The sequence below is a fragment of the Ursus arctos genome, unplaced genomic scaffold, assembly GCF_023065955.2.
Source record: "Ursus arctos isolate Adak ecotype North America unplaced genomic scaffold, UrsArc2.0 scaffold_27, whole genome shotgun sequence".
NCBI lineage: Eukaryota > Metazoa > Chordata > Mammalia > Carnivora > Ursidae > Ursus > Ursus arctos.
Window position 1 is genome coordinate 17229658 of NW_026622952.1, and position 12570 is coordinate 17242227.

A 12570-nucleotide genomic window follows, 5' to 3' on the forward strand; every position below is an offset into this window, starting at 1 on the left:
CCTGTTGCAACATTACTTTGTGTATATAGTGGCTGGAGGATAAAACTGACTTCCACCAGAGAAAGTCATCTTGCCAACCAGATTATTGGACAGCCATGGTGGATGCCTTCTAGCGGACATTTACATGGGAAATTAATGTTTTCGTGCCCTTGCCGATTCTGAAAACTTAATTCCCATGTCATTCCCCCTGAAATAACCACTTTGCAACATTAATATTTGATTGTGCCCTGATCTCACTAGTTCTCCCAGGGGTGCAGTATGGCTTTTGGATTACTGTCCTGGTGGGAAGGGAGAAGTTTCTATGGCTTCTATTTGACCCTTTCCACCAAGAGAGTTTTTACTCCATAAATCAAGAAATAAATGTGAATTCTGTCAATTGTTAAATATATTTTCAATACACATTTTGTGTCTGGGGAAATAACTACAGGATAGGTCTGCGGTCCCATATGATCAATGATGAGATGGACTTGGGCCAGGATAGTCCATAAGCACACAAAATGGCATGAGTTCTGAGCCTCTATTTAACAAGCTTCTGTAAGTCACCTTAGTATAATGCTTCAGAATGTGCTGGAGATGGCGTCAAGGGAGGCTCATGATATAGCTGTTATTAACTGAATTGTGTCCTCCCAAAATTCAAATATTGAAGCCCTTACCCCTAGTACCTAAGAATGTGACTGTTTTGGAGATAGGGCCTTGAAAGAGGTGATGAGGGTAAAATGAGGCCTTAATCCAATATGACTAGTATCCTTAGAAGAAGAGGAAATTTGAACACACAAAGAGATATCAGGGGAGTGTGAGCACAGAAGAACCAAAATGAGAGAGACTTCAGGAGAAATCAAACCTTGATCACCTTATCCCAGTGGGATTACCAACACCTTGATCTTGGACTTCAGCCTCCAGAACTATGAGAAGTAAATTTCTATTATTGAAGCCACCCGGTGTGGTGCTTTGTTATGGCAGCCCTGGCAAACTAACACAGTCCTGTATTCATTCTCTGCTGCTGGAATAACAAACACAAACTTAGTGGCTTAAAAGAATACAAATTGATTTTCTTACAGTTCTATAGGTTGGATGTCCAAAATGGATCTTACTGGGCTAAAACCACAGCATCAGCAGGGCTGCATTACTTTCTGGATACTCTAGGGGAAAATCTATGCCCTTGCCTTTTTTAGTTGCTAGAGGGCACCCCCAGTCTTTAGCCTGAGACCTTCTGCCTCCATTATCAAAGCCTGCAACCCTGTATGTCACTGGCCATTCTTCCATCGACACATCACTTGCTCTGATTTTCTTCTTCTGCTTCCCCTCTCTACTTCTAAGGATCCTGGTTATCACACTACACCCACTCAGATAATCCAGAATCATCTCCCTATTTGAATGTCAGCTGCTCAGCAACCTTAATTCTATGTGCAACCTTAATTCCCCTTTACCCTATAACAGGACATTGTCCTGGGAATTAGGATGTGGATATCTTTCTGGGGAGAGGTCATTATTCTGCCTACCACAAGTCCTGTGACCAAGTTTCTGGGTTGTTCCCGAAAGGGCCCATCATTTAAAAAGTAGTGGACTTTTGTTAACTCTTGCTGTTCAGGAACTGGCTAAGACATTAAAATCCCCACAGTAATGAGAGCCAGGTTTCTGCCTACCAGACTAAGAGGTTTTCTGCTTATATAGGTCATGTAGCTCCATAAGAGGCCACCCAACATTCCTAGACAATCGGTATTTATTTCATTTCTAGACAATTAATATGAGGAGAGAACTCTCCTTTCTTTCACAAATCTCCTGCTGGGCTGCTCATCTGCCAAACCTCATCAGAAGCCCAAGGTCAAGGAAGTCATTGGTTTTTGTACAGGAAGTTCAGCCTCTTGGGGAAAATAGAAGGGTGGAGCAACGTGGGAAGTGGGTCTGCAATAGTAAATGCGAGAAATGCAAGCCCACCCTCTCTCGCATCAAGTCCATTATCAAGTCCCATTACATTTGCCTTTTAGTATATCTCTTATCTCCTCCTCCCCATTACCACTGACGCCAGCCACGTCCAAGCTGCAACCAACTTCCCCTGCACTTTTGCAATAACTTTCTAATTTTACTTGCACTCAGTTGAACTTCCACCTCCAATTTATTCTCCACGTTGCAAAGGCAACTTTCAAAATCCAGATGTGTCTCATTCGTCCCACTGCAAAATGAATGTCTTTCCACTGCTCTGAAGATAAAGGGAAACTCCTCAACCCACTGGCGGCCTACCTACCTCTCAGCCTTACCTGGACCTTGTTTACCACCTTTTGCTTTTTTTACCCCAGCCGCCTTGGCCTTGCTTCCGTCTTCAGGTCTTTGATATTCTTCCTCTTCTTGTCTCCCTCAGGCGTTTGAATGCATTTTTTCCACCCAGGATGTTCTTTCTTTCTTTCTCTTCAGCAATTCAGCTCCCACTCCTTAGGTGTTGTTTTCTGAGTTCCTGGGCTAAGTAGATATGCATTATTGCTGTTAGCCTCGCTACACATCACCACCTCCCCATTCTTAGCCTTTTCTGTGCCCCAGAGGAGATGCCAGAAAATGCATTGCTCAAAATCACCTTTCCGGAAAGTCTCCTGGTTAGAGTCTATGGTGCTCAAGGCATGTGGAAGGCAAAAGACAAATGAAGAGCTCTTTGTTCTCTGATAGTATTTCTGTCATTGAAAAGGTTTCACTCTGAGAAGAAGAGGATATGAAACAGGGGAAATTGTTATACAGTAAATCTCCACCTTGCTACAATTCCCTGGGCTATGGTACAAGTCCTGTTCTCACCCAGGCTGCCATCTCATAATTCCAGGAGACTTTTGGGTAAGAATTCGCATAATGAATTTTGCTCAGGCTTCAGTTAATTGAGAGTTTTGCCAATTTTAAGCTTATTTAAACCACATGAGTCTGCCACTTTAATTCTGAAGCCACACTTCCCTAAACTCAGGGCAATGTGCATTCGTGTTATTAAAATATCACTTAAAAATGAGCTCACATTTACTTTTTTTTCCTAACTGGTATTTTCGTGTCATTAAGACATGAATCACGAGGAAAGGGTGAATTGTTAATGTTGCTTTGGGGAGACAGCTGAGCTTGCAAGGAAATTAGTCACTCGTGTGTTGTGCACGCTCTACCCCCTCCACTTCCCTAACTGCCCAAGGACTGCGTGACTTTTAGGGCCAGGCATGCACTTTCTTGCTTTTTAGCCTGTCTTTTAATTTTGTGTTTAAAGTTAGAGATGATAGATCAGGTAATAGAAACTGAGGTTAATAGGCCTGTTAGTGAGCTTTTATGATGACCTGGCTAGGAATTGGGTTATGCTTAATATTTGCTGTATCTATAACTGTCTGAGGCTGAAAATCCCTCTACTCGCCTTGTTTTTGTCTCCTCAGCTACCTTTGGTTTCCCTACAAACTTCCCTTAAAAAAGAACCTTGAAGCTCTTTGAGCCCTAATTCACTGTTACCACTCTGGAGCCCTGTGGCTGGGGTGGTAAGGTATTCAGGAAGGGCAGTGTTCCATAATCCATGACTAAATCCCAGGGCCTCCCCCAGGACTGTGCTCCTCACACAGGTTCTTTAGCTCCTCTCCCTTCTCTGACTCCTGGAAGGGAAGGAAGCTGGAGTTGGGTGATTACGCTCCAGCCTGCCCAGGTGAGATAAGGCTCTCGAGTGAAGCCTTTATTGTGGAGAATGCTCTGGGTGTGTTTAAAAATGGTTACTTTTCCCCTCCCTCTGCCCGAGGCACCGGGAGATTGCCCTTGGCTCTTCCCTATAAAAACCTGGTAGGGTTACTGGAGGTAAAGCCCAGAAAAGTGTGAGGGTTCCTTGGGGCTGCAGCCTTAGGAGTCTCTGACAGTAGTCCTCACTAAACCTCCAACAGTTTGTCAAAATTGCCAGTTCAGTGTCCTCACTAGTTTGTGGCTCCAGCGGCTTCTGCTCCAGGTAAGCTGATCTCAGCTGTGTTCCTGTGTACTTACCTCTCTAAAATGCGGGTGGCCCTTCGCCCCAAGAGCTCAGTTCTCTGATGGCTCCATGAAAAGTCACTGGTTTCGGTGTGTCCAGCTTTTTTCTTTTATCTTTCTTGTTTTTGGGGTTTTTGTTTTGTTTTGTTTTCAGATGTTAGGTTTTTGTTTTGTTTTGTTTTCAGCTTTTTTCTTGGCGTTGGGACATGAACGATGACTCCCAAGCTCTTCAGATGTCGAAGCTGGACCTAAAAACCCTTCATGCACTTTCTTTTAAAACTTAAGTGTGGTAAAGGGCATTGTTTCTCAGAGGAAAGTGATCATATTGGTCCCTCCACCTCACTGAGTGTTGATACATTAATTTATTACAATTTTATGTTAACAACAGAAACATAAAATTAGATCTGAAGTCTATGGAATTTATGGAATTTAGATCTGTAGTTCATACCCAACTTTGAAATACAATGCATTCGTAAATTAAATTAAACATCCTACAAAAATATTAAAACTTTAATCAACAATATCACTTAAAGATTGTGTGGTTGAACAAAAATGATTTTATTTATTTGAGAGAATGAGAGCACACAAGCAGGGGCGGGGGAAGAGGGGCAGAGGGAGAAGCAGACTCCCCGCTGAGCAGAGACATTCCCCCCCAATATGGGGCTCAGTCCCAGGACCCTGAGATCATGACCTGAGCCAAAGGCAGACGCTTAACGGACTGAGGTACCCAGGCGCCCTAGAATGCAATTTTTCAACATCAGTTTTGATGAAGTAGATCTTTAAATGCATTATATTCACATGGAGAAATGTGTCCATTGCAACATTATGAAAACTTGTATTTAAATCACTACTTTGGGTTCAGAATATAAAAAATGTTATCTTTGCAAATTTATCACATAAGTTACAAGTATAAGGTATAGCTTACCTTATAACTTATGACCTGTTGCTATTATATATATATAAAAGTACCTCTTAATGAGTGTAAAACACTTTTTTTTTTTTTTTTAGTTCATAATGCATACCTCTGCAATGAGCCTCTTGAAACTGAAGTTTTTCCAGGCCGTTTTTCTCTCTTAGTGTAAAATTTTATTTGCACATTGACATAATGTTACATAGCCTTCACGCTAGACACATACATTCATAAGCAACCTAAATGAAGCCATTGGAATCCCAGGGCAGTAACTGATAGTAAAGCCACTACGTAGATAGTCTGGTATGTACCCATGTTTGTGGTTTGTTCTCCGAGACCCCTGAGAATATATACACTGATCTCAGACTGAGAAAAAAAAATGTGCCTTTCACCTGGTTTTGAAATCAGGCTTAACTGGGTTTGAGTACCAGCTCTAATGACTCACAGTTCTGTGATCTTGACCAGTTTACTTAATACGTCTAAGGCTCACTTTCTTCATTGTGAAGATGACCTAACAGTTGCTGTGAAATCGAATGGAATGATGAATATAAAGCCCCAACTCCTTGACATTCCTTGTGTTCTTTAGATTAATCATCAGCTTGACCTGAATATTTTTCACCGTGTTCTCTGGTAAGGTATCTTCCATATAGTAAGACCTAATAGCTAATATTATTGTTAGGTAGTATAATATTAAAGTATACATATATATAGTTGACTCTTGAACAACATGGGGGTTAGGGGCACAGACTTTCCAAACCCCCCTCCAGATACACACACACTTGAAGATCTACGTAAAAATTTTGACTCCCCAGCACTTAATAGTTTACTGTTGACTGGGAGCCTTAACAATAATGTTAACAGTGGATTAACACATATTTTTTGTGTTATGTGTATTATATTCTATACTATTGCAATAAAGTAAGCTAGAACAAAGAAAATATTAAAATCATAAGAAAAATACATTTATGATACCATGTATTTATTGAAAAAAATCCATGTATGAGGATACCTGTTTCGTTCAAACCCATTTTGTTCAAGGGTCATCTGTAATGTGTGTTACGTGCGTGTGTATACAAATACACGAAGATAGTGTGGCTGAGGATTGTGGAAGTAATCAAAGAGAAGTGGTTTGCATTGTGGAAGTAAAAATACATACATGCAATATTACAGAGACATCCTAGAAGTATAGTCCACTTTGACAGAAATAAATCTCATTAGAGAGAATTTTGGAAAGTTGATATTTAGCTTGTTATTCCCAGAGTCTGACTTTTCTAATCACATAGTGTTGACAGGGGCACATAAATTTAACAGTATACGAAGGGGTTCTTAAACTGCAGATTTTTAAAATGCCAAAAGGACCATATTCTATAATATGATGTATTTACAAATGATTATGAAGGAAATAGAGTGAGTTCTGAGGTGTGTTTCCAGTTCCTCTTCACTAAGAATTTGGCGATAAATTTAAATGTGGTTAAGGAGTAGCTTAAGAGCCTTCATGCTGATTCAGTCTGCACCCACGTCTGTGATTCTAACTTCTTGTCTAGAGCTGCCTGGCTAAATGGTCCTGCTGCTTGCTTAAATGCCTCTGTTACTGTTACTGTTAGCCTTTAAGAACGGCTGTATGATACTGTTAATTTCTGTCTCCCAAACACTGTGTGCATTATTCCTGCACCTGCAATCTTTCCACCAGGCCTATTGTCTTCTGAGATAATGTTCTGTGGTGTTCATGGGCATCATGGCAAGACCGTTTTGGTGGTCTCTTTGCAGGAAGTATGATCCTTCCCTGTCTGGAGCACCACGAAGTTTCTGTGAAACATCAACACACTCCCCAAGAAGAATTAGATCTAAAAATTAGTTCATTAACGTAATGTCATATGTTTTGTGTGCGTGTCCTATTGGAATTTGAATGTGATTAAACGAGATGCAAAGTGCAAATTCTGACAAGGTGGTAGAAGGTGAAAGAACTTTCTTTCCTCGAAGCCCATGCCTGAGACCTCTTTCCTTCACTACACTCCTGGGGAAATCAACAAATTGTTACATGCTCAGAAGACGTCTATAAATAATGTTAATATCAATACAGATAGAGCTGGGAAGCGAGCATAATCAGATTATCACTTTTACTTAGGTATCCATATCCTTCCCTCCTGTGTTTTGTGTTTGAAGCTAGAGATGAGGGATTGAGTCTTCTCTCATTGTAGAATATGAAAGAAGGTAATTAGAATTAATAGAAGATAAAGAGATTAAACAAAAATAATAGAAAATGAGAATGTTACAGAAGGCATACGGGTTTTATAAAAAGGGAAAAATTAATCTGCCGCACATCATGGATCCTGTACAATAACCCTTGTTTCTTTTTCACTTTACTTCTCTTTTCTTTTGTAATATCCTAAATGGGAAGAGGAATGAGTTATCTTACAAATTTAGATTTTGCAAACTTGGGCACTGATGAGAGTACTATTAAAATGCATTGTTAAGAAAAATTTTCAGCACACAAATGTGTCATTTCCTTTCTTCATGGACCAGATGCTGAAATACTATGTGATAAAGATTTTAGGTCTCAACTGTAAAGAGAGGGAAGTGGATAAATCAGTGCTGCTGTCTTTAGGACAAACGGTAAAAGAAGTTTATTTTAATGTTTTTCCAAAATTGCTTCTATTGATTATATGTGTCTACTGTGTGTCTGTGTGTGCGTGCATGTGTGTGCGTGATAGGTGAGATGTATAAACATGTATGTATGTATGTATAAACATATATACACGCATACGTTTCTGTATATATATATAAGCAATAATTTTTGATAGAATTTTTTTATCCTATCACTAATAATTTGGTCTGGTTGTTTCAATGATTAAAAAAAAGAGATTTCTGCTAGATTTTCTGTGAGTGAAAATATGTATGTGCATGAATATATATGAAATACACTAAATACTTCTTAAGTTAAATGAGCAAGAAATTTTTGGCATATAGTTGTCCATATTTAAAAAAAATTATTGACCTTATTGAAAATATGATTGAGGCTATTTTAATTAGTCTAATTTTCTTGCTTGTCATATAATATCTATTATCTGTATTTGCTTATATAACAAATATTGGTTGAATATTTACTATAAGCACTTTGCTGAACTAGACATAGGGAAAGGATCAGAAAAATAGAATATAGTATATCTTGAGGAAGTTCATGATCTAAGGCAAATAGGCATAATATAATTTGAGCACCCTAAGTAGTTGTAAGAGTGCTGTAGATAACTACTATGGGAATGTAGGAGAGGCCAATGTTACTTAGGGGGAAAGCATTTGAGGAGGTCTTCATGGAAATGTATAAATTTAGGTTCATCTTGAAGAATGGGTGAGATTTACACAGCATAAAATGGGGGTTAAGCATTCTCATTGGCCATGTGAGAACCATGATAGAAGAGTCACAGAACTGAGATTGTAAGTGTTTCACGCAGTATTTAGGAGCTCATATTCTGCAAGTACAGTGCCTATATTTAAATCCAAGCCTCCCTACTTCCTAGTTGTGTAACATTAACTACTTAAACATTCTGGGTCTTAGTTTCCTAACCTTGTAGAATGGAGAAAATACTGCTGTATGCCTCATGGAGTCTGTGAGGGTAAAAAGAAGAAAAGTCTGTATTAAAAAAAATGGTACTTTTATAATTATTTACTGATGGTTACCTGTGTACTAGGCAATTTATAAAAATCATTTTAAATTTTCATAATAATTCTTAAACTGATATAATCCTATTTTACATATATAAAGGAAGTACAGTCAAATAAATTCAAACATTTGCTAAAGGTCACAGAGCTAGGAAATGGCACAACCGGTATTCAGCCCTAGACTTCCAATTCAAGGATGAATTCACTACCAAGGATGAGCGTCAGTGGTATGAGGCACAGTATGGATATTTCCATTCTCACCGTAATCCCTTTTATGGATATATTCCTTAAGTTTAGAGCTATTGGTTTTACAAATACATTAATTCTGTTCTTATTCCTATATATTCTTGACAATTCATACAAAATCAGAGTTTTTGTTTTTAAATAATAAGAAAGGTAACAACAGGGTTCTTATTTACCCCAAACCTTAAAGATGAAATTAAGGGTTTGATGATAAATCTGACTGGGAACCGTCTTAGAAGAAAGAATGTACATTAAATATATATTACGTATAAAGACTTTATTCATATCTATATAAAGGAAGTTCCACTAGGGATGTATAAGCAATTGATATGAATAAACAAAAACCTAAGAAAAATAAATATATAATAATAAATAATTACATGAAATATCTCTTCCACACTAATAATAAATAAGACAAAAGCCACTTTGAGATATCATTTAACTCCTATCAAAATCTAAATGATCCTGAAATAAACATTATTACTGTATAATGGTAAATTTGGTTTAAAACTGCCATACTCTCTATATATGGAATCTTTGTAAATTTGTATGATCTTTTTAAAGAGTAGTCAGGCAGCAGATACCAGGAAGTTTAAAATAGTTTTTCTTTTACCTGGTAGTTCAACATATAATGAATTATCCTAAAGAAACATTTAAAAGAAAAAAAACTAAATTAGGAAAATATTTATAACATCATTATCTATATTGGTAAAACATTACCCTCCAAAAGAAAACAGAAAAATTTCTTAAAAATTACATTATAGAAAAATGACTACATAAATTAGATACATTTGATACATTATTATCTGGCCCATCCATTTAAATTTGAAAAAAAATAATTTGAAGTATAAAAATACTGATATGATTTTAAGGGAACTATATAGGACCAGATGGTAATATACACTGTGGTATCAACTGTGTATCATAGATACATATGTACAAAGACTCAAATTTCATATGAAAAATGAAGGTATTTTTTCTTATGTAAAGGAGATGGGATGACAGAATTTTTTTTATTGAAATATAGGTGTAGTTGACATACAACATGGAATTGGTTTCCGGTACACAATATGGTGATTCAGCATTTATGATGACTGTGATAAGTCCAGTTGCCATCTATCACCATACAAAATTGTTATAATATTGACTATACTCCTGTGCTGTACTTTACATCTCTAGTGACTGATTTATTTTATCCTGTAAGTTTATACCTCTTAATCCCGTTCACCTGTTTTGCCCACCCCCCTATTCCCTTCCCCTCTGGCAGCTAGTGGCTTGTTCTCTGTATTTGTGAGTCTGTTTCTCTCTTGTTTTGCTTGTTTATTTGTTTTATGAAATTGTGGTGTTTGTCTTTCTCTGTCTGACTTATTTCACTTACTGTAATACCCTCTAGGTCTATCCCATGTTGCCACAAATGGTAATACTTCATTATTTTTTATGGCTGAGTAATACTCCATTATGCATTTTATTATATATATATGTCTTAAAGAAGCACATCTTCTTTATCCATTTATCTATTGATGGACACTTAGGTTGCTTCCATATCTCTCATATTGTAAATAATTATACAGTGAACAAAGTTAAATACCCAGAAGTGGAAATGCTGGATCATATGATATTTCTATTTTTAATTTTTTGAGGAACTTCCATACTGCTTTCCACAATGCTTGAACCAATTTACACTCCCACCAGTGGTGCACAAGTGTTCCCTTTACTCCATATCCTTGCCAACACTTGTTATTTCTTTTCTTGTCTTTCTAATACTAGTCATCCTAACAGTGAGTGATATCTCACTGTGGTTTTGATTTGCATTTTCCTAATAATTAGTGATGTTGAGATTGTTTTCATGTGTCTGTGCTGATCTGAATGTCTTCTTTAGGAAAATGTTTATTCAGTCCCCCTGCCCATTTTTTTTTAAATCCAACTGTTTTGTGTGTGTGTGTGTGTGTGTTTTGGTGTTGAGTTGTATGACTTCTTTATATACTTTGAATATTAATCCCTTGTCAGATAATATGATTTGCAAATATCTTCTACCATCTGACCCAACTTATGTTTCATATTGTTGTAATATTTTTATATAGAAACAAAAACTGAAGGGTATGTTTCCAAATACCCTTCAGGTTAACACTGAAACACTTTCATTATGGTTTTCCTATTGTAGCTTCTGTAAACTTTTCACCCACTTTATAAAAAGCTGATATTGCAGACATGTGTTTCACTTCTCATGAGAACATGCTTTTAATAGATTATACAAACTCAAAAGATTTCACAATCCTTTTTCCGTGCATTGACATTTGGTAGGAATTATAACTAAATGTGAGGCTACTTTTTCTCTTTGAAAATGACATTTAAAGACACATTTGAATTGTTTAAATTGTTCACTGGCTGCTAACAAAACTTCGCATGTGTATGTTCTCTAACAGGACGAAAAAAAAAATTACAATGATAATAATCAGTGTAAAGAACGAAAGTAATCTGGTACGTCTAATAAATTACTTGAGGTAAAGTGAGAACATTGGGGATGAAATGTTTTGTTTCAGTTTATTGATGCACAGTTCAGAGAAAAACTTTTTATTTCACGATGTATAACAAAAGGACTTTGGAAAGTTCCACATGAGTGACATATGAACTTTTCTTGAGGCATAACCTCAAATAGGAAAACTAATCATCTTGCAAAAAATAATTGCCTTTCATTTATTTATGTAATTTCTTAGAATGCGTTTGTGCATGTGAGGAGCGCCTTCTAAGTGCCAGGAACTTTCTGCTGATTGAAACAAAGAGAAAAACTCCGGAATCCTGGATCTCACTGGGGCGAAAGGGCACAGATAATAGACAAGATAAATAAGGAAACAGTATTTCATGTTAGTTGGTGATAAATCTGGGGGGAATAAATCCAACCAGGAAGGAGAAGAGGAAGTGAAGGAGATAGGTTATACTTTTAAGTCTGATGCTCATGAAAGGTCTGAAACAGTGAGGTTTAGTCAGGACCTGAGTGAGATGGGAAGGTGTTCATGAGTTTCGAGCTGAGGAGTGACATGACCAGTAAGTGAGCTATTAAAACAGTCCAGGTGAGCAAGACCCTGGGGCTTGGAGAAGGATGGTTGTAGCAGAGGTGGTGAGACGCAGTCAGTTTCTCCAGAGGGTTTGAAAACAAAGATGTGATGACAGAAGGATGAGAGAAGGTGGAGGGTACAAGGAAGACCCCTAGGTTGGGACCATACTAGAAATCAAAGTCGTGATGTTATTAGGAAGTTGTATATACAGGTCTGCAGAGGTGTGGGCAGGAGATAAAGATGGGATGGGTTGGGAGATGAGGAATTAGCAGGGGAAAATAAAATTCCCCTCAAGGTACTCTCTTAGCGCAATCTTCAGTCCCTTCTCAGCAGAAAAGCATGAACATGACCAGATTTCTGGTATACAACTCAATGCCTTTCATTTTTATACATTTACTACTTCTGGACCTTTCAGGTCTGCTTCTGCCTCTACCGTACAACTAAAACAGCTCAAATTCCACGTGGCAGGTTATGAATGTCCTTGTACATCTTTCCTTTCCATGACCCTGGCTTGTTTTTCTATCACGGGTGTCAAAGGTTCATTCTTATCTTTAGTACTGGCTCTTCTTCCTCTACTTGCCCAGTCAATATGTTGGTTGTCAAGTTTATGTCCCTCATATTTTTTCTTGAAAAATATTTTCTATTGTGATTTTTTTTTGTCCTATTCTTTGTTAAAGTGCTACGTTTTTGTGCTGGTCCATCAATTCTTTTAATTTCCTCCTCTTTCCTAATGCCCTTGGAGTCTTCCCTTAA

The 12570-nt window shown here is 37.5% G+C and overlaps 1 protein-coding gene across 7 annotated transcripts in view; it reads left to right on the top strand.

The window, feature by feature from the left end:
- The window catches only part of MSR1 (macrophage scavenger receptor 1), a 413132-nt gene that overhangs the window by 331639 nt on the left and 68923 nt on the right, over positions 1-12570 (top strand). For 2 of the 7 annotated variants that reach the window (XM_044387552.3, XM_044387553.3), the window contains exon 1: positions 3790-3934. The exons of 1 other annotated variant lie outside the window; for it this stretch is intronic. Coding sequence is in view for 3 of the 6 variants with exons in the window: in XM_026508459.4 (XP_026364244.3) it covers positions 7310-7477 (168 nt within the window). In the remaining 3 variants the exon portion in view is untranslated. Of the gene's footprint in view, positions 1-3789; positions 3935-7072; positions 7478-12570 lie in introns of those variants that run through there. 4 more of the 7 variants (XM_026508458.4, XM_026508460.4, XM_026508459.4 and 1 more) reach the window with 3 other exon arrangements.